The sequence below is a fragment of the Gorilla gorilla genome, chromosome 17, assembly GCF_029281585.2.
Source record: "Gorilla gorilla gorilla isolate KB3781 chromosome 17, NHGRI_mGorGor1-v2.1_pri, whole genome shotgun sequence".
NCBI lineage: Eukaryota > Metazoa > Chordata > Mammalia > Primates > Hominidae > Gorilla > Gorilla gorilla.
In genome coordinates, this window is record NC_073241.2 from 26,380,242 (window position 1) to 26,402,914 (window position 22,673).

The following is a 22,673-nucleotide window of genomic DNA, read 5'->3' on the forward strand; positions in this document are numbered from 1 at the left end:
GTTTCATTGATATATTACTGTGCTTAATTATCAGTTAGCAGAAAATACGGCCTAGTTAGCAAGCAGATTTCTTTTAGAATTAATTCAATCTGTTAATTTTTAAAATAATTAATAAGCCTAGTATGGTGATTAATATGACATTCTTATTAAACAGTCATTCTTTTGAATACTTGTATTTAATAGTACCTGATACAAAAACATTTGGATAGTACAGGAATTGTTCTAAGGAACAACAGTTTTGTACATTTAAAATTAAATCTGCAGGATTTGTACTTATTTATTACTTCTCCCTATTAGTAATTATGTTGATACTCTGATTTTTCCAGATGAGCTTCTGGAGTATTCTCTCTTTTCTTGTGTAAATAGATCCCTGCCTTTTGATCTTTTCCAGGAAAAAGCTCATAGTGGATTAGCTGAGCATTGCATTTCTTTGCAGTGCTTCTAACTCTTTTTGTTGGGACATGAAAATAGAAATGCCAGGAAGACTTTTTTGAGACGGAGTCTCGCCCTGTCACCCAGGCTGGAGTGCAGTGGCACGATCTCGGCTCACTGCAACCTCCGCCTCCCGGGTTCAAGCGATTCTCCTGCCTCAGCCTCCCGCATAGCTGGGATTACAGGTGCCCGCCACCACGCCCGGCTAATTTTTTGTATTTTTAGAAGAGACAGGGTTTCACTGTGTTAGCCAGGATGGTCTCGATCTCCTGACCTCGTGATCTGCCTGCCGCCTCGGCCTCCCAGAGTGCTGGGATTACAGGCATGAGCCCCCGCACCCGGCCCAGGAAGACCATTTTTTAAAAACATGTAACATTTCTGCCTATAATCCAAGGAAGTTTGACCTATTTTTCCTAGTTTTTATTGGGTTTCATGAAGTTAATTATTCATGCATTTCATAGATACGTAATTGCTTTCTGGAACTACAGTCACATTCCCTTGACATGGGTATCAGTAATCAGTAATCAGTCAAATTTAAAATGAAAGTTTAGATTTGTATTCTTGGGATTTTGTAATTTTAGACCCACCCAAGACTTATACCCAGGATGGTGTGTGTTTGACTGAATCAGGGATGACTCAGTTACAGAGCCTCACAGTTGCAGTTCCAAGAAGAAAACTGTCAAAACCAAAACTGAAATTAAAGATTATAAATCAGAATAGCGTGGCCATCCTTCAGACCCCTCCAGACATCCAATCAGAACATTCAAGGGATGGTGATATGGATGATAGTCGAGGTAATACTAATTTATTTTTCATGAAATATGTGTGCAAGAATTACAGCATATAAAGTAACTTTTGAAATATGTGTATGATTTACCAAAGGGTAAATCACACTGTCTTAGATAACCCGGATGTGACCCTTGCCATCTCCAAATGAGTGATCTTCTTAGACCTTGCCTTTTCAGGTTCTCTTCCTTTCACACGTTTTAGAACAGACCTACCTTACAGAAATCTCAAGGAGCACCATATCTTTGAAGATCACAGGTGGGGAAATACAGAGGGCTTGACTTTAGTTTGCTAGATAACGACACAAACCTTCTCAGATACTGTGAGCTTGGATAATACCATGTTTAAGTGAAGGTAGTTGATGCATACATTCTAGAAATGGAAAAGCTGTCATTTAATATTACTTCAGGTATAACTTAATATTCACCAGTGTGCATCATAAAGTATTGGTTTATAAACATTTTCTTAATCAAAGTAAATATAAGGTTTTTATAGCTGAATTCTTTTTTTTTTTTTTGGTTGGGAGACAGGGTCTTGCTCTGTTGCCCAGGTTAGAGTGCAGTGGCATGATCTTGGCTTACTACAACCTCTGCCTACTGGGTTCATGCGACCCTCCTACCTCAGCCTCCTGAGTAGCTGGGAGCATGGATGCGGGCCACCACGCCTGGCTAATTTTTGTATTTTTTTGTAGAGATGGGGTTTTGCCATTTTGCCAAGACTGGTCTTGAACTCCTGGGCTCAAGCCATCTGCTCTGCTCAGCCTGCTGAATTCTTGAGATAGCAAAATATTTTAATAGTAACCTAAAATCCAATATGAATTAAAGAGGATTACTGTAGGTTTCCTCATTTTTGGGGTGGTTATTTATTTTCAACTGATTCAGAATTGAAGCGATAATTATTTCTGTTCCATTACATTTTATTTCATAGTTTTTTTTTTTTTTTTTTTTTTTTAAGGGGCAGTGTCTTGTTACATTGCCCAGGCTGGTTTCCAACTCCTGGGCTCAAGTGATCCTCCTGCCTCAGCCTCTCAAGTAGCAGGTACTATAGGCATGTGCCACTGCAGCCGGCTTTGAGACAATAGAATTTATTGAATACCTACTGTATGTCAGATGTTGGAAATCATATCAGTGTACAAAACAGGTAGAATTCTCTGCATAGAGTTTATATTTTAATGTTAGGTAACTCAACTCTTAAAAAAAATCAGTTAATTGTAATGTGTTTGGCAAGTCCCATGGTAAAAATTAAGTTTGATAAAGAGGAATTGCCTGGCCAGGCACAGTGGCTTATGCCTGTAATCTCAGCACTTTGGGAGGCCAAGGTAGGTAGATCACTTGAGGTCAGGAGTTCGAGACCAGACTGGCCAACATGGTGAAACCCGTTCTCTGCTAAAAATACAAAAATTAGCCAGACTCAGTGGCATGCACCTGTAATCACAGCTACTTGGGAGGCCAAGGCAGGAGAATTGCTTGAACCTGGGAGGCGGAGGTTACAGTGAGCCGAGATTGCACCACTGCACTCCAGCATGGGTAACAGAGCAAGACTCCGTCTCCAAAAAAAAAAAAAAAAAAAAAAAAAAAAGGAATTGGAAGTACAGACAGGTGTTTAGGGTCCATATGAACAGAAAGCAGTATTTGAGCACAGATTTTAAAGAGGTGAGTGAGTGAGCCACTTGATTACCTGAGAGAAGAGCATCCCAGACAGTGAGGAAGCCAGTGTAAAGGCTCTGGGTGAGAGTGTGCTGAGCATGTTTGAAGAGTGTTGTGGAGACCAACAGAGTGAGCAGAGGGGACAGTCAGAAGGTGAGAAGATTAGAGATGTAAGGACAAGAAGGACGGCTCAGTATATCTCACACAACCATAAGGTGATGTGTCAGTAGTTTGTGCTTAATAGCAATGGAATAGGAGGCCATTGAATGTTCCTGAAAAGAAGAACACCATGATCTTATTTATATTTTAAGAGGAACACTCTCCTATGATATAAGTAGATGATTAGGTGCAAGAGTTATGACAGGTAGATCAGTGAGAAACAATGGTCCAGGTGAGAGGTAATTGTGGCTTTGAAAAGGTATGTCTTTTGTGGCCGGGCTCGGTGGCTCATGCCTGTAATCCCAGCACTTTGGGAGGCCAAGGTGGGTGGATCACCTGAGGTCAGGAGATCAAGACCATCCTGGCCAACATGGTGAAACCTTGTCTTTACTAAAAATACAAAAATTAGCTGGGCGTGGTGGCAGGCACCTGTAATCCCAGCTATTTGGGAGGCAGAGGCAAAGGATTGCTTGAACCCAGGAGGCAGAGGTTGCAGTGAGCCAAGATCGAGCCACTGCACTCCAGCCTGGTGACAGAGTGAGACTCCATCTCAAAAAATAAATAAATACATGAAAAGATATGTCTTTTGTATGTTCTTGATAATTTTTGTTTTTTAGTGTGTTTTGGGTCTATGTTGCTGGGAGAAATACTTTCTGATGCTTGTATGTAACTGATTTTCAGATACAGTTGAACAGGTAATTTGATTTGGGGGCTTGGAGTTTGCAAAGAAGTAGTCCATATACTTGGAGGAATTGATCAGATCAGCATTAACAAGAATTTCCATTTCTGAGGATGTTAAAAAATGTCTGAAAAAGGTTTCCATAGTCTCTTAAATTTGGGAAGTGCTCCATTTCACAAAATATGAAAGGTTTCTTGATAATAGTACACATTGTTTCCCAAATTATGTGATTATAATACCTTTTTAAAACAACACAGAAGACCTTGGAAGGTTTTCCTTGTGACTTACCACTTGTAAACACTGAGAAATGGTGATATGTTTCAATTTCATATTTTCTCATTGACTCGTATCAGGGTAAAAGAAAATCAGTTGAAAAATTGCCCTTGCTTTTTTAAAATTTACGTGATAAAATAGCCCATCTGAGTTTACTGAATTTGTCCTTATTTTTATTGAATATGAAAAAAGATTGTTAGTGTGTTGGATGTTAAATGCTACGACAATTTTAGAATTTAAGGAATTGAATATACAGTATTTTCATGACTAGTCCCTCATGTTCATTTACATGCCAGGATCTCACATCCTTTGCAGAAGGAAAGGTACATTCCTAGGGATAAAATAAATGCATGTTACTTGGACAACATTTTTGCTTTCTGTTTGCTAAATAAAAATCCTTTTTAAAAATTTAGTATTGCCACACTTTGCCATATTAAAAATGTTTTAGATTACTATATTATCCTGAAACTACATGTACACACACACCCCTAAAATAAGTTTTATGGTATTTCATATGCCTGTATGGGAGAAAAAATACGAAAAGAATACAATCATCATAAGTTCTTATTATTACGTTATGCTGAGATTTCTAATAACGCTGCCCTTTTCTGGGTATTTTTTATTAACCTAAAATTTGTGATGTTTTAGACTGTTTCACTAACATGTTTTGATAACATCTCAGTACCCTTGGGAAAGCATTATAAAGTAGTGGGCAACGATGAAACCTACTCTGGATATTTTTAGGCAAATTTTTTAACTTCTCTGATGCTAGTGTTCTCATTTATAAAATAGGTTAACCAGGATGAGCCCATAGGATAGTTGTGCTGATGAGGTGCAAGGATGCATGCCAGGCACCCAGCACTGGCTCTTCCCAGACATGGAGTGCTCAGTAACCATGAGCTATTAGAATACAAGTGCCCAACCAGTGCTTGAGCAATTGTGTTCTCTGTCCAACAGAACTCAACAGAATCCCACGTTTGTCTTTATATGTGAATTCAGTTCATTTTGAGTTAGTAAGAAATTATGCCTGTGTTGGGGTAATTGAACTTTCAGGAGGAGGGAATTGTCTGCCACAATTATTCTCTGAACTTAATGTTTCCATGTCTTTTTCTTCATTTTGGAAGTTGTGGAAAAATTATAATGAAAGAGTATACTCTTCATTTTCCTCTGTATTATAAACGTTTTCCTCTGTATTATAGCGTATCTGACAGTTTCCTTTATTAAAAAGTATGATATATTAGGGAGAGACTTGATGAATTTAAAATTAAAGTTTGAAAAGTGTTACTGACTATAAGTGATCTTCGGCTGTGCAGTTTTCAACTTGAGGTTGTCAGAATGTAATATTACACATTATATTACACACATCTACAGAATCCAAATTGTGATGTTCCTGGAGTATTGGAACAATACCTATGACTTTTTGTTTCTATTGATTTTTAACTCTTCTAATAACCACTTCTTTAAGAAAAGTCATACATCATCACTTTGGTGTATCAGAAACAAATTCCTTATGCAATAAAAGCATACTTCTTTCTCATTCACCTACTGGGATCTAGAAACCCTGTTAATGCAAGAAAAAAATCCCAAACCTCAATAAAATAACACTCTGTTTGTCTCAAGAGTGGAAACACAACACATTTCCTCTCAACTGGTGGTCCCAGATCGACCATCACAGTGTATGGATGTGTTTGGAGGTGTGGGAATAGGACTGCACTGAGGCTCTAGAAGGCCAGCAGGTGGGGCAGACTGAATGGAGGGAGGGGAGTGGCATTCAGTAACTACTGGAGCGTGGGAAGAGTGAGGTATACTGTCCATCTGGTGAAGGTGGCTGCTTCCTTGAGGTTTGTTACTTTCTGTAATGTTAATTCCCTCAACTTTAAAAATTTGATTTTTAGACAAGTTATACATTCAAATGATTTAAAATTGGAAAATAATAAAAAGGTAAACAGTGAAGTCTCTCCCTTTCCCATGCCTTCATGCCCCCAGTTTACATCTCCAGAAACCTCAGAGGTTTCTCGTGTAACCTTCCAGATGTGTTTTATGCATGTACAAGGAAATGTGTGTGTATATATATATATATATATATATATATATATATTTGTGTGTGTGTGTATATATATATTTTATTCCTTTTGTCTTACTACTTTTTACTGTCCTTCATTTTTTTATGGCTGCAAATGTTCCTTTGTATGGAAATATAAGCAATTTAATTTACCTGTTCTTTCCCCTGTTGATAGACCTTTGGGTGTCTTTCAATCTTTTTTTTTTTTTTTTTGAGACAGAGTCTTGCTCTGTCACCCAGGCTGGAGTGCAGTGGCACGATCTTCGCTCACTGCAAGCTCCGCCTCCTGGGTTCACGCCATTCTCCTGCCTCAGCCTCCTGAGTAGCTGGGACTACAGGCGCCCGCCACCATGCCCGCCTAATTTTTTTGTATTTTTAGTAGAGACGGGGTTTCACCATGTTAGTCAGGATGGTCTCAATCTCCTGACCTCGTGATCTGCCTGCTTCGGCCTCCCAAAGTGCTGGGATTACAGGTGTGAGCCACCGTGCCCGGCTTTCTTTCAATCTTTTGCTGTGAATAGTACAATGTATCACCTGGTATATTTATAATGTTGTATGTAAGTGGGCCTGCAAAGGTGAATTCCTTGCTAAATCCAAAGACATAATGCATTTGAAACGGTTTTTGGAAGGTAGGATACAGTTTTTTGGGTTTTTTTTCATTTTTTTATTATACATATCTGAGGCATACAACATGCTTTGTATACATAGTGAAATGATTACTATGGTCAAACAAATGTCTGTATCCTTCACCTTCCATAGTTTCTGTGTGTGTACACCTAAAATCTCTTTCAGCAAATTTTCTGTACACAATATTATTAACTATGGTTCTCATGCTGTGTATTAATTTGATCTCTAGAATTATTCATCTTACCTAACTGCAGATTTGTACCCTCCGACCTACTTCTGCCCATCCCACCCATCTCCTACCTCCAGACCCTTAAAAACCACCATTCTACTCTCTATACGTTCAGCTTCTCACCCCGCTGCCTCCCATTCTGCTTATTAAGTGAGATCATACAGTATTTTTCTGTGTCTGGCTTACATTATTTAGTATACTTTCCTCCCGGTTCATCCATGTTGTCACAAATGGCAGTATCTCCTTTCTTAAAGCTAACTATTCCATTGTATAAAGTCCTCATTGTCATCAGTAAGTTCTTAGAAACTGTGGTTAAGAGGGGAAAAAAAGTATGACAAAACTGATTTTTTTTTTTCATTTTGCATTATGCCAAAATTAGATTGAAGGAAACAGTGTTACTTGAGGATCTGCTGTATGTTCATTTAGCTTAACGTCTCAGTTCCCAAGAACCTATTGATGACATTAAGGGAGGACTTAATATATGTATATACAAACGTCACAATTTCTTTATCCATTCATCTGTCCTTGAATGGGTAAGTAAATTGTCCATCAGGACACTTAGTTTGTTTCCATATCTTGGCTATTGGAAGTAATGCCGCCATGAACGTGGGAGTGCAGATGTCTCTCTCAGATGCTGATTTTATTACCTTTGAATATATGCCCAACAGAGGCATTGTTGGATCTTATGGTAGTTGTATTTTTTTTAAGGAAACTCTATACTGTTTTCAATAATGGCTATACTAATTTACATTCCTATCAACCATGTACAAAGGTTTCGTTTTCTACACATCCTCACCAACACTTATGTCTTTGCCTTTTTGATAATAGTCATTCTAAGAGACATGAGATGATATCTATTGTGGTTTTAATTTTCATTTTCCTCATGATTATGATGTTGAGCATCTTTTCATATACCATTTGACCATTAGTGTGACTTTGGAAAAATGGCTATTCAGGTCCTTGCCTATTTTAAAATCCAGTTATTTGGGGTTTTTTTTTTTTTTTTTGCTACTGAGTTGTGTGAGTTCTTTATATGTTTTGGATTTTAACCCCTTATCAGATGTGTGGTTTGCCAATATTTTCCCCTAATCCCTGTGCTACCTTTTTACCCCTGTTTTTTTTTTTTTTTACTGCTATGCAGAAGCTTATTTGCTTGATGTAGTCCCACTTGCTTATTTTTGCTTTTGCTACCTGAGCTTTTGATGGGATATCCAAAAAATCATTGTCAAGGAGGATATGAAGAAATTTTTCTCCTAAATTTCCTTCAAGGAGGTTTATGGTTTCAGGTGTTAGGTATTTAATCTATTTTGAGTTGCTTTTTATGTATGATGTGTAAGACAGGCATCAGGTCCAGTTTCATTCTTTTGCATATAGATATCTAGTTTTCTTACCACTACTTATTGAAGACACCATCTTTTCCCTATTGTATCTTGTTGGACTTGTCAAAAATTAGCTCATAATATATGCTTGGGTTTATTTTTGGGCTCTGTATTCAGTTCCATTGATCCATGTGTCTGTTTTTATGCCAGTACCATACTGTTTTGATAACTATCACTTTGTAATATAAGTTGAAATCAGGTAGTGTGATACCTCCTACTTTGTTTTTCTTTCTCAAGATTCTTTTGGCTATTCAGCGTCTTTTATGATTTAATACAAATTTTAGAATTGTGTTTTCTATTGTTATGAAAAATGCCTTTGGAAATTTGATAGGGATTGCATTGAATCTGTAGATCACTTTGGATAGTATGGACATTTTAACAATATTCTTCCAATCCACAAACTTGGGGATATCATTATATTTATTTGTGTCTTTAGTTTTTTTCTGTTTTTTTGAGACAGAGTCACACTCTGTTGCCCAGGCAGAAGTGCAGTGGTGTGATCTCAGCTCACTGCAACCTCCGCCTCCTCCTGGGTTCAAGCAATTCTGCTGCCTCAGCCCCCCAAGTAGCTGGGATTACAGGTGCCTGCCACCACGTCCGCCTGGCCAATTTTTGTATTTTTAGTAGAGACAGGGTTTCGCCATGTTGGCCAGGCTGGTCTTGGACTCCTGACTTCAGGTGATCTACCCGCCTTGGCCTCCCAAAGTGCTGGGATTACAGGCGTGAGCCACCATGCCCGGCTGTGTGTCTTCAGTTTACTTTGTCTGTATTTTATAGTGTTTAGTATATAAAGCTTTCACTTCCTTCATTAAATTTGTTCCTCAGTGTTTTATTTTTTTGATGTTATTTTAAGTGGAAATGTTTTCTTGATTTTTTTTCAGATCATTATTTGTATAAAGAAATACATCTGATTTTTGTATATTGATTTTGTATCCTGCTACTTGACTGAATTCATTTATTCTAGTAACTGTGGAATTTTTAGGGGTTTCTACATACAAGATCATGTCATCTGCACACAGGGATAATTTTACCCCCTTTTTTCTGCTGATGCCTTTTATTTCCTTTTCTTATGTGATTGCTCTGGCTAGGACTATGTTGAATATAAGTGTTAAGAGTAGGCATCCTTGCCTTGTAGCAGATATTGAAGAAAAGCTTTCAGTCTTTCCCTGTGGTAGGTTTGTTTTTGAATAGGCAATACCTGTGCATGATACAAGAAATACAAAAGTCTTAAAAAGAGTGAACAATGTTAAGTTAGCCTACCTTTTGGCCATCCCTTCCTTGGAAAGAACCAGTATTTTCTTATAACTTTCCAGAGATTAGTCTTCTAGATACAAGTATGTATATATGGGAGAATTTCTCATATTTGGGTGATAACGGTCTTTTTCTCTTTTCTTTTCTTTTCTTTCTGTCTTTCTTTCTGTCCTCTTCTCGTCTCTTCTCTTCTCTTTTCTTCGTTTCTTTTGACGGAGTCTTGCTTTGTCGCCCAGGCTGGAGTGTAGTGGCGCAATCTCGGCTCACTGCAAGCTCTGCCTCCCAAGTTCATGCCATTCTCTTGCCTCAGCCTCTGGAGTAGCTGGGACTACAGGCACCCGCCACCACGCCTGGCTAATTTTTTGTATTTTTAGTAGAGATGGGTTTTCACCGTGTTAGCCAGGATGGTCTCTATCTCCTGACCTCGTGATCCACCCACCTCAGCCTCCCAAAGTGCTGGGATTACAGGCATGAGCCTCCGTGCCTGGCCGATAACGGTCTTTTTCTTTATTTCAGCCTGTGGGAATCAGAAGGCCCTTGTGAAGATGTTGGTTAGAAGAGACTTTAGCTACAGTGATACCACTTGTGTTAGGGCACTGTATGTGCTACTTTATGCCATTTGTCTCAACATGTATGCTTACTGGTGTCACTATGAACCTCATCAATGAAAGTGCTCTCTTGGTTTTTACTGTCCTTGTGTGCATTGTTTCAGGTGAAAGGTGGTCTTTGTACTAGATCCAGTGCTATCCTTGGCCACAAACCATTGCATATGATTAATTTGGGGATTTCCTCTTTATCATCCTGGAGATCATCTTCTGTTTTCTCCTGTGTTACATGTGTTTTCTGCAATTTCATGAATTTCCCTTTATTTCTTCCCTCAATTTGGGTGGAACGTATCTTCCGTAGCTCCCTGACAGAGAATGTGTGGAAGGTAAGTTTTGAGCATTATATACTTCTGAAAATGTCTTTATTTTACCTTCCTACCTGACTCATCTTTTCCAGGTTGGAAATACATTTTCATTTATCATTTTTAGTCAATTGATCCACCGTCTTTTAGTTTCTAGTATATGAAGAACTCGGTTTTTTCTATGTGACCTGTGTTTTCTTGGAAGCTCTTAAGATTTTAGGAAATTCTTTGTCCTCAGTGTTCTAAAATTTCATGAGGATAACGTCTGCTTTTGTCTACTTTTGACATTTAAAATCTGTTTTGTTAGGCACTGAGTGGTCTCTTTCAGTCTGCTGTCTTATATCCTTCAGTGGTAGGAGATGTTCTTGAACTATATTATTGATAACAATTCCCTCTCTTTTTCCAGAATTCTGCTTTTCAGATGTGAAACATACTCAGTTTTTCTCTGCTTCTTTCCAATCATGTCCTTATTTTATCTTCCTCTACTGAGTTTTGTTTTTATTTCAGTTATTTCAAGAGCTTTCTTTCCTCCCTTTGAATGTTTCTTTTGTAGCATCCTATTCTTGCCTCAAGGGTATCTTATATTATCCCTCAGAGGATTTTAATCTTTTTGAAGATTTTCTTTACTTCCTACTTAGTCTGTTAATTCCAAATTGTCTTTTATGTTCTCAGGTCTCTGTCTTTTATGTTACAGATCAAGGGTGTTGCAGATCTTCTGGCTTCCATGGCCCACATTGGAAGAAGCGTTGTCTTGGGCCACACGTAAAATACACTAATGATAGCTGATGAGCTTTTAAAAAAAAAAAAAACATAAAAAGTCTCATAATGTTTTATGAAAGTTTATGAATTTGTGTTGGGCTGCATTTAAAGCATCTTGGCTGCAGGTTGGACAAGCTTGTTATAGACCATTGTCAGATAATCTTTATGGTACATGCATGATTAAAAGTGAAGAACTAAAAATGGAGACTGGATAGAAAGTATTTTTATTTTTAAAAAAGGAATTAAGTAGTTGATTAGAAAGCTTTGAGTATGTGGTGGTGCTTGTCGATTTGTAAGTTTAGTGGGGTGATTTGTGCTGACCATTTGGTGAACCCTCTGGTTTCAGTATCTTTAGATGTTCTTCTTGAACTGATCAGGTTCCCCACAACAGTCTTTTCAAACCTCATACTTGGAGGCTAGAGATCTGGCTGCTAGCTTTCTGAGAATTCAGTGGGGAAATGTGGGGTCCGGCAGCGGGAGCAGAATGGGGTTGTCCACACTTAGTATGCCCATATTTTCTTGGTCCTATTTTCGATCTTCATCCCGTTGTTCCGTTTAAGGTCACCCAGGAATCCTGCATCCCACAAATGAGAGTAGCAGCTTCTCAGTGTGTAAACCTAGGAAGCAGGTGTAGGGAGTATAACTTCTGCAGATAATTAAATCTCTTGTTGCTTCAGTTTTCTCCCACTTATTTCCAAAGGTGGCCAGTTTTCCTAGTTTCTCAGCCTTCTGAGGATTGTTATAAACTGGATTCTTTTTTTCAGTTCTTTCTGCTCTCAACTGAGAATTTGCCTTTGTTAAGTTGTTTTTCTCCTTTCCTATTGTCTTTTTTTTTTTTTTTTTTTTTTTTTTTTTTTTTTTTTTAAGGAGATTGGGTCTTTCTCTGTTGTCCAGGCTGGAATGCAGTAGTGTGATCATAACTCACTGTAGCCTCAACCTTCTGGGCTCAAGCAATTCTCTTCTCCCACCTCAGCCTCCCAAATAGCTGGGATTACAGGCATGCCACCATGCCACAGCTTGATTTTATCTTTTAAAAATAGATTATTTCAGTGTGTTTTTAGTAGGGTTTCAGGAGAATGTAATTTTAATGTATGAATTTAGTCTGCCACCTTAACCCAAAATTCCCTGTCATTAACTTTTAGGTGGGTTTATTTGAAGGTAAACAATTGGTATTTTCATCTTTGGTGTTTGTTTTTTTCAGTAATTTTCTTTTTTCTTTTCTTTTCTTTTCTTTCTTTCTTTTTTTTTTTTTTTTGAGACAGAGTCTCACTGTCACCCAGGCTGGAGTGCAATGGTGCCAACTCGGCTCACTGTAAGCTCTGCCTCCCGGGTTCACGCCATGCTCCTGCCTCAGCCTCCCACGTGGCTGGGACTACAGGCACCAGCCACCTCACCTGGCTAAATTTTTGTATTTTTAGTAGAGACGGGGTTTCACCGCGTTAGCCAGGATGGTCTCGATCTGACCTCGTGATCCGCCCACCTTGGCCTCCCAAAGTGCTGGGATTACAGGCATGAGCCACCGCGCCCGGCTTTTTTTTTTTTTTTTTTTGAGAGATGAAATTTCACTCTTGTTGCTCAGGCTGGAGTGCAATGGCACGATCTCGGTTCACTGAAACCTCCGCCTCCCGGGTTCAAGCAATTCTCCTGCCTCAGCCTCCTGAATAGCTGGGATTTTAGGCGTGTACCACCACGCCCAGATAATTTTGTATTTTTAGTAGAGACTCACTATGTTGGTCAAGCTGGTACGGAACTTCTGACCTCAAGTGATCCACCTGCTTTGACCTCCCAAAGTGCTGGGATTATGGGCATTAGCCACCGTGCCTGGTCTATAAACTTTTCTTTTCATGGTTTAGTCATAAGTCCATAGCCATTATCAGATTGTTATGGAATTGGCCTCAAATATAGACCAAATATAATAAAAAAGAAAAGACAAATACCCTGTTCATGCCATTACAGAAATACGTTATCTCTAATACTGAGAATATTGAAGGAGTTAACAACTTGATTTTAAAATGTATTTGATAAACATGTCTTTTTCCTGTAATGCAATGTAAAGCATATATAACTTGGAAAAGTTTGATTACCACAGTGTTAAAATAGCATTCTCTAAAATAGCATTCTCTAAGCATTCCATTTACCTCATTCAGTGAAGTATTTATTGAACATGTATTAGGTATCCTACTAACAATACATCTGTTACTAAGAAAATCTGTGTACCTGTTCTCATGGAGAATATAATCTAGCAGGGACACAGATTTTAAAGAACCAATAAAAATGAAGCATGACGTTCATACATGCAAGCATAAAACTGTTTGACATAATCTTATCTAAATATCAGGAATTCTTTAATACAGTGAAGTTTAGAATAAATCCTGAAAGATAAGTTAGGTAGAAGGCAGAAATTGGGGAAGATAGTGGAAGAAAGAGCTTGATACATTCAAAGAACTGAGTATAGTTCACTGGAGGGAGTGAGATGAAGCTGGAAAGTTTACAAGAGACTGTTGTAATGGGCCTTGCAATTTGAAGTTTATTTTGAGGGCATTTGGGAAGACATGAAAGGATTTTAAGCAGAAAATTGATACATATTTATAGAAAGATCATTTATGCAGTAATTTAAAGAATTGATTGGAGAGAGGTAAGCTTTGAGGTGGGGAACTAGATAGGAGCATATTGTATTAATAGTGAGTCATCTGAGGTTGGACTAAGATGGTAGTAGAGAGTGATAAAATGCATTTCAGAGGTATTGAGGAGTCTTGGTTGTAGGAGGAAAGAGATTAGGAATGATTAAGGTGGTCTTCCAGGCCTCTGTCTTCTCCAGGTTACATTTCCATGCCTTTTAATGATGATAGGTAACATGGGAAAAAGGAGAAAGTTTATTTTAAATTAATAGTTCATTTTGGATATACAGTTTTCAGTAACTAGGTAATATTCAATTATAGCTGTGGTTGAAGCTCAGAAGAGAGTTCTAGTCTAGAGACCTGGACCTGAAGACATAATTAAAAGCAAGTGAATTTGTTAAGTGCAAATGGATTGCACTTAACAGAACTCTGAGTTCTGTGTTCCCCTTCTCTGATTATGTTTTATTTCATGGGAACACTGCACTAAGCAGCACAATTTCTACAACCATTTGGGGCTGCTTCTATCTCCTTTCATACTTTCCCTACCAACAGGGATGTACAATTAAAATGGCTCAGCAACAACCCTACTTTTTATTCCCCATTATGTAGGGATTATATATTTGATAGGTTTTTCCAGTTTTGTGTATATATTTACTTTTTTCCAGAAGGAGAACTTATGGATTGTGATGGAAAATCAGAATCTAGTCCTGAGCGGGAAGCTGTGGATGATGAAACTAAGGGAGTGGAAGGGACAGATGGTGTCAAAAAGAGAAAAAGGAAACCATACAGACCAGGTATAGTGCCTGAGGTAGACATTTCAATATCATCAACACTTGGTTAATTAAAGAAAAATGCAATACTGAAGACTTCAATTAAAATTAAATATTCAGGATTAAGAACTGTCTAAACAAAAATATGTGCACATAAATTAAAGAACTAAACTATTTGAATACGACTTTTTAGCTCCAGAGTTCTTTATTTTGAATATGTGAATACTTCACAATGAACCATTATTGAATGCCTTATCCCAAATGTTAACCATTTTATTAAATGCTTTACTAGATTGGCTTTTGTTCATACTTGGACTTTGAAGGCCATTTATATAGTTCCTCTGGATGTGTACTTCTGTAACGCTTTTAATTTTCAGTATTCACTTTCTAATATCTTTTTTTGAAAAAACTTACTTCAGTGTTTATGCAGGAATGCCAGTAAGTATACAGTGTGAAGGGGAATAAGACAGAGTTATTATGGCTCCTAGAATTTATAGTCTAGTTAAAAACCATGACTGATTAAACACTCATTTCTTATCTGCCTCAGGAGTGGAGAGAAAAGCGGTCTTGCTTGTCAGTTTTATTTGCCTTATTGGAAAAAATTATTAAAATTGTCACAATACAGAAGTTGTAGGCTTTTATGTATTTATTTAAGAAAAATTATTTTCCGCTTTTCACACGTGTTGAGTAGGCTTTCCTTAGCCAGTTTATTAATATCTTGTTTACCAATGAGGTTTTAAATTAGATTCATACAATCTTTATGCTTCTTATTGCTTATATTTTATTGGTAAGAGTGATCTAAATCCCTTTGGATATGTAAGGAAGAACTTTCTTACTTCGTTCGTATTCCATGAGACCTTAAAAGATAACCTGTCTTTTAAATAGGTCATATCTATAATAAGGACCTAAGATGAGTTGCTTCTAAATCGTTTTATGAAAATGATTTCATTTCTTCCTAATCATGAGGCTTATAAGTGTACTTTTTTAGACATTGCAGATTTCTTCCAGGAACTTGTATTTACTGTTTTCTTTTCCTCTGCCTCACATGGAAGTCAACCCTCTAATTGAGGGACCCATTAGGTCACAGAGTATATTGCTAGACAGCGATATCATTTCACAAAAGCTTATAGTGTTGACTGTGTACCAGACCTCTATTCTAAGCACTTCACTTATGTTATTTGTCCTTTTAACATATGTATGAGAAGCTGCTTTGCCTTACCCCCATTTTTAACCAGTGAAAGAATTGAGGCATTGAGAAGTATTTAGTGAGTTAGCACAATTACATAATCTGACTCCAGATTCCATGCTCTTAACCACAGGGCTCTATGTGTCCCATGTATAAATGCCCTCATACGTTGGAGTACCAGACACCGTCCCCCTGAAATCATATCAGTCAAAGAATATTTGTGTCATCTAGGTAGTTCGTGTCTTCTGTCCTCCAGCTAATGTACCAGTTAGCCGGTTAATATACAGACACAGTCATCCATCACTTAAGTTCAGAGAAATACATTATTAGGCATTTTCATCCTTGTGTGAACATCATAGAGTGCACTTCCACAAACCTAGATGGTATAGCTTACTACACACTTAGGCTGTATGGTATGCTAAATTCATTTTAAAAAATAAAGTAATTGTGCTACGGTGTTACAACTATGGTGATGTCTGTATGTGGTGGGAATTTTTCAGCTCCATTATAATCTTATGGGACCACTGCCTTAACATGCAGCCCTTTGTTTACCAACATCATTTTGCAGTGCATGACTGTTATGTGATGTATGAGACACTAATATTTGTCAAATAGATAAGCCAGCGTAATTTAGTGTTTGATATTTACACTGATACTGTTTAGAAGAGGAAGTGCACACAGGTCTTTTTGTATTCTGTTTGATAAGTGATAACAGTGGCTTTGCCTTTTTTTTTTTTTTAGTTGCTTTTAACTTCTATTTTACCTAAAACTCAGGTTATTTATTTAGACTAGCACAGATTTAATTTTGGAAAATGACTTACTATTCAAGATAAAGCATTTTTATCCTGTGTACTGTGGAAACGTAGGGAGAAATTATTTATCAGTTTACCCAATTTCTTTTTTGGATAGGTATTGGTGGATTTATGGTGCGGCAAAGAAGTCGAACTGGGCAAGGGAAAACCAAAAGATCTGTGATCAGAAAAGATTCCTCAGGCTCTGTTTCTGAGCAGTTACCTTGCAGAGATGATGGTATAGTACTGACTTAAAAAAAAAAATTTTTTTTTATGTAACCCCTTGATCCTGATATTTCTATTGGAAAGAACTATCCTAAATAATGTTACAGTCAATAAGAACCTTATTGCCTCTTATTGTTACTCAATAAGAGTCTTATTGCCTTTTATTGATGAAAGGATTTGAGTGCATATAGAGTTCATATCTGTAATACAGCAATCAGGTTCTATAAGGAAATGGTTTAAATCCAATAGACTTTATTCTTTTGAGATTTTTTGACAAGCTCTTTTTTCCTGTATCAAGTTATTAAATATATTTTCTATATTTAAATATAAATGGTTTAGGGACTTAATAACTTAGTTACATAAGGTACTTTCTGGTCATCTCCAAAGCCTTTCTTTGACTGCCTTAGATACTTATCACATAATTTGAAATTCTCAAGTGACAGTGCATCTCAGTTTTTATCTATGTATGTATGTATGTATGTATGTATGTATCTATCTATCTATCTGTCTATCTTAGGGTCTCACTATGTCACCCAGGTTGGCCTGCACTGCAGCCTTGCACTCCTGAGCTCAGGCAATTCTGTCCTCAGCCTCTGACGTAGCTGGAGACCACAGGCACACAACCACCATGCCTAGCTAATTTTTAGGCTTTTTGCAAAGACAGGGTCTCACTTTGTTGCCCAGGCTGGCCTAGAACTCCTGTGCTCAAGCGATCCTCCTGCCTCAGCCTCCCAAAGTGCTGGGATTACAAACGGGAGCCACTGCGCCCGGCCGTTAGGGAGTTCTGTTATCCCCATCTGTAAAATGGGGAAAATGGAGTCAAAGAGAGTTCAAAGGAAGCCCCAAGGTGGCACAGCTGGGGAATCGAGTTTTGATTTGAAGCCAGAGAGCCATTTTCAAGAGCTCAGCCCTGACCTGCTGTGGGGGTCACCGCTCCTAGGTGCCACTTTGTATTCTGGGAGACTTGGATTCCAACTCTGTGGGGGGATCTCAAAATGGAGGATGGCGTGCTTGCCCCAGAGTCAATGCCCAATCAGTGATTGTTATTATTCTGTTTTCCTAAGGCCAAGGTCAACCACTTAAGACAGAAAAGAATGGTATGAGTCAGCATGGCTTTTGGCATTGGATCTGGGCTAGAATCCCACTTTCTTCTAGTTGTAGATCTTCAAGTAAGAGAATTAAGTCAGAAAGTTAACATCAGGCCCCAGTTTCCTCATCTGCAAATGGATTTAAGCATGAAGGTTATCAGGAGAACTAAGTAACACCATAATATAAATCAGCTTTGGAGCTGAGAGTGGTACATAGTGGGGGTGCAGTAAATCATTTTGTTTTTCCCCTTTTATTATTATTATTATTTTGAGGCAGAGTCTCTGTTGCCCAGGCTGGAGTGCAGTGGCTCCATCTCTGCTTACTGCAACTTCTGCCTCCGGGGTTCAAGCGATTCTCCTGCCTCAGTCTCCCAAGTAGCTGGGATTACAGACACGTACCACCATGCCCGGCTAATTTTTGTACTTTTAGTAGAGACAGGGTTTCACCATGTTGGCCAGGCTAGTCTGGAATTCCTGACCTCATGTGATCCTCCTGCCTCTGCCTCCCAAAGTGCTGGCTTCCCACCGAGCCTGGCCTGTTTTTCCCCTTCTTATCCCTCCTCTTCTCCTCCCTGTTCTTCTTATTTTATTTATTTTATTTTTTGAGACTGTCAGCCAGGCTGGAGTGCAGTGGCACGAACACTGCTCACTGCAGCCTCGACCCCTTGGGCTCAAATTATCTTCCCATCTCAGCCTCCTGAGTAGCTGGGATTAAAGGCGCGTGCCACCAAGCCCGCCAAATTTTTATTTTATTTTATTTTATTTCATTTCATTTCATTTCATTTCATTTCATTTCATTTCATTTCATTTTATTTAAGACAGTTTCACTCTTTTTGCCCAGGCTGGAGTGCAATGGCATGATCTTGGCTCACTGTAACCTCCGCCTCCTGGGTTCAAGTGATCTCCTGCCTCAGACTCTTGAGTAGCTGGGATTACAGGTGCCTGCCACCACTCCTGGCTAATTTTGTAATAATTTTTGTATTTTGTAGAGACAGGGTTTCGCCATGTTGTCCAGGCTGGTCTCGAACTCTTGGACTCAAGCAATCTGCTGGCCTTGGCCTCCCAAGGTGCTTGGATTACAAGCATGAGCCAGCCTCTGCGCTCAGCCCTCTTCTTACTATTATTATTATTACTGTTATGGTTGTAGAAGTAACCTGAAATAGAGATACATTTAAATATCTGAGTGATTTCAGCAAAGGAGAGAGACCCTGTGTTACTATTTTAGGAGTGCTCTTGATTGTGTGAACCCATTGAATACACCACTTACTAACCGAGCCCGGCCATTTTGCTCAGATTATTCAGAGCTCTCAGGACCATTCAGAATGAAATTCAAAATCTTTACCATGGCCAGAAAGATCCGTGCAATCGAGATGCACCATCCCTATCCTAATTTCCTGGCTTGTCTCCACGCCAGCCACAATGCCATGCTGGCCTCCTTGCTGTTCTTTGAAACACTGGGTGCACTTTGCTTCAAGGACTTCGCTTGCCTGTCCCTGAACCTGGAATGCTCTTCCCCTAGAACTCCTTGTGGCTGCCACTGTCACCCCCTTCAGATCTTTATTTAGATGTGTCTATGATGAAGCCTTTCAGGGCCAATCTGTTTAACATTTCCCTCACCACCCCTCCACTCTGTAGCCCCTTTGCCCCTTGTATTTCTCTCCATAGTACTTATTATAATATCTAACACACTATAATATCAAATGTTAACTCCATGAGGATAGGCATTTTGATCTATTTGGTTCCCTGCGGCATCTCCAGCACATAGAACAATGCCTGGTGTACATAGTGGGTGCTTATTAGGTACATGTCACATGAAAGAGGAAAAAAACGAGTGTATTAAAGAATCCAGGAGCCGGGTGAGGTGTGTCATGCCAGTAATCCTAGCACTTTGGGAGGCTGAGGCGGGTGCATCACCTGAGTTCGAGCCCAGCCTGGCCAACATAGTGAAACCCCATCTCTACTAAAAATACAAAAATTCAGCTGGGTGTGGTGGCAGGTGCCTGTAATCCTAGCTACTAGGGAGGCTGAGGCAGGAGAATCGCTTGAACCGGGGAGGCAGACGTCGCAGTGAGCCAAGATTGCGCCATTGCACTCCAGCCTGGGCAACAAGAGTGAAAAACTGTCTCAAAAAAAAAAAAAAAAGAATCCAGGGAGGCCAGGAGCAGTGGTTCACACCTGTAATCAATCTCAGCACTTTGGGAGGCGGGCAGATCACTTGAGGTCAGGAGTTGGAGACCAAAATGGTGAAACCCCATCTCTACTAAAAATTCAAATATCAGCCAGGTGTGCTGGTGCACGCCTGTAATCCCAGCTACTCAGGAGGCTCAGGCAGGAGAATCACTTGAACCCCAGAGGTTGCAGTGAGCTGAGATCACGCCACTGCACTCCAGCCTGGGCGACAGAGTGAGACATTGTCTCAAACAAACAAACAAACAAACAAACAAAAACCCAAGGAGCACAGAACAGCTACATATTGGAACAGCTAAATATTGGAGCACCTACTGTGTGTTGACCGTTCCACAGCATGGAGGAAACTGGTCTTCCCTTGGAAGAACCTCCCCACTATTCAGGTGGTAAGAGAAATAACGTACCCAGGGCTAGGCATAATGCAGACAGTGTTATAAAGGAGGCATTGAACAAAGGAGAGAGTAACTGAAGGAGGTGGCATTTTGAGTGACCTTGGGGCCAATTAGGGTGGCTACAGGTTGATGCTTATATATATGGCATATACGTTGGGGGATTGGGTGGCGGGGAGGGGTGCAGGCATCCAGAATAGAGCAAAGAGAGGAGTAAGTATAGAATGGTGTATCAAATGTTTATCCAAAAGCAGGATATGGAACTAGTAAACATTTTATTCACAGTGTGTATTTTTTTTTGAGAGGGAGTCTCGCTCTGTTGCCCAGTGGCATGATCTCAGCTCACTGCAACCTCTGCCTGCTGGGTTCAAGTGATTCTCCTGCCTCAGCCTCCCAAGTACCTGGGATTACAGGTGCACGCCACTACGCGCGGCTAATTTTTGTATTTTTAGTAGAGACGGGGTTTCGCCATGTTGGCCAGGCTGGTCTCAAACGCCTGACCTCAGGTGATCAGACCACCTCTGCCTCCCAAAGTACTGAGATTACAGGCATGAGCCACTGCACCTGGCCTGTTGTCTATATTCTATTTTTTTTTTCTGAGATGGAATCTTGCTCTGTCACCCAGGCTAGAGTGCAGTGGCACGATCTTGGCTCACTGCAACCTCTGCCTCCAGGGTTCAAGCGATTCTCCTGCCTCAGTCTCCTCAGTAGCTGGGATTACAGGCACCTGCCACAGCGCCTAGCTGATTTTTTTGTATTTTTAGAGGAGACGGGGTTTCACCATGTTGGCCAGGCTGGTCTTGAACTCCTGACCTCGTGATCCACCTGCCTCGGCTTCCCAAAGTGCTGGGATTACAGGTGTGAGCCACCGCGCCCAACCTGGTGTCTATACTCTAAAATTTGGATAATTTGGATATGGTATAGTTTATGTGGCAATTTTCTTTTGGAGAACATGTAGGTTGTTTCTAGCTTTTCGCTATTGGAAACAGTGCTGCATCCTTGTGTATGCTTTCTGCATGAGTGATATTTCTCTAGGATACATACTGTAATTATATGCTTGTCTATTTTTTTGTGTTTTAATTTATTTAATGTCTGTGCTTCCTGTTAAAATACAAGCTCCATGAGGGGAGGAATCCAATTTGTTTTGTGCCGCACTCTTTAATTACTATCTAGCCAAGTGCTTGGGAGAAAGGAGAGGTCAATAAATATATACTGAGTGAATCAGGCTGAAAGATTGGCTGGGGCCATGGTGTGGTTTTGTATCCTAAGAGAGGGAGCCTGACTTATTTTGGAAAAGTAAAATTTTTTTTGGAGAATTTCACACAAAGCAGTAGCAGGATGGTTATTGGTGGAATTTAGGAAAACGTATTCTGGACTAGAAAGAAGGCAGGTACAGGAGGTGCGATTATGAGATTATTACACAGGCCAGAAGGAAACAAAGAAACATGGGTGGTGAGAATAGAAAGGAACGGGTACATACATTTCAGAGAGATTAGAAGGATAGGATTTGTGAGATTTACTAAGTAGCTATAAGGGGTGAAGTAAAGAAAGCATAGAAGGAAAGTTGATTTCTAGCGTAGAACATTTTAATTTTACAAACATTTATTCTCTCTCCCAGCTCCATGGAAAAAGTACTCACTAATTGCTGTTGGTATATTAATTTGTATTACATTTTCTTCCCCACTTTCCCTTTTTTTTTTTTTGAGACAGGGTCTGTGGCCCAGGCTGGAGTGCGGTGATGCCATCTTGGCTCACTGCAGCCTTGACCTCCTCGGGATCAAGAGATCCTTCCACCTCAGCCTCCTGAGTAGCTGGGACCATGGGTGCCAGCCACCATGCCCAGCTAATTTTTTTTTTTTTTTTGAGACGGAGTCTCACTCTGTCCCCCAGGCTGGAGTGCAGTGGCGTAATCTCGGCTCACTGCAGCCTCCACTCCCTGATTCATGCCATTCTCCTGCCTCAACCTCCCAAGTAGCTAGGACTACAGGCACCTGCCACCACGCTCGGCTAATTTTTTTTGTATTTTTAGTAGAGACAAGGTTTCACTGTGTTAGCCAGGATGGTCTGGAACTCCTGACCTCGTGATCCGCCCGCCTCGGCCTCCAAAGTGCTGGGATTACAGGCGTGAGCCACCGTGCCCAGCCCTATGCCTAGCTAATTTTTATATTTTTCTTAGAGACAGGGTTTCGCCGTATTGCCCAGGCTGGTCTTGAACTCTCGGGTTTAGGTG

General features: G+C 39.6%; 1 protein-coding gene across 1 annotated transcript in view; it reads left to right on the plus strand.

Moving 5' to 3' along the window:
• LOC129528196 (histone-lysine N-methyltransferase 2C-like) overlaps positions 1-22,673 on the plus strand; it is a 41,399-nt gene that overhangs the window by 930 nt on the left and 17,796 nt on the right. Inside the window, exons 3-5 of the mRNA XM_055368013.2 lie at positions 1,014-1,226; positions 14,473-14,601; positions 16,673-16,792. Of these exons, the coding sequence (XP_055223988.1) occupies positions 1,014-1,226; positions 14,473-14,601; positions 16,673-16,792 (462 nt within the window). The remainder of the gene's footprint in view (positions 1-1,013; positions 1,227-14,472; positions 14,602-16,672; positions 16,793-22,673) is intronic.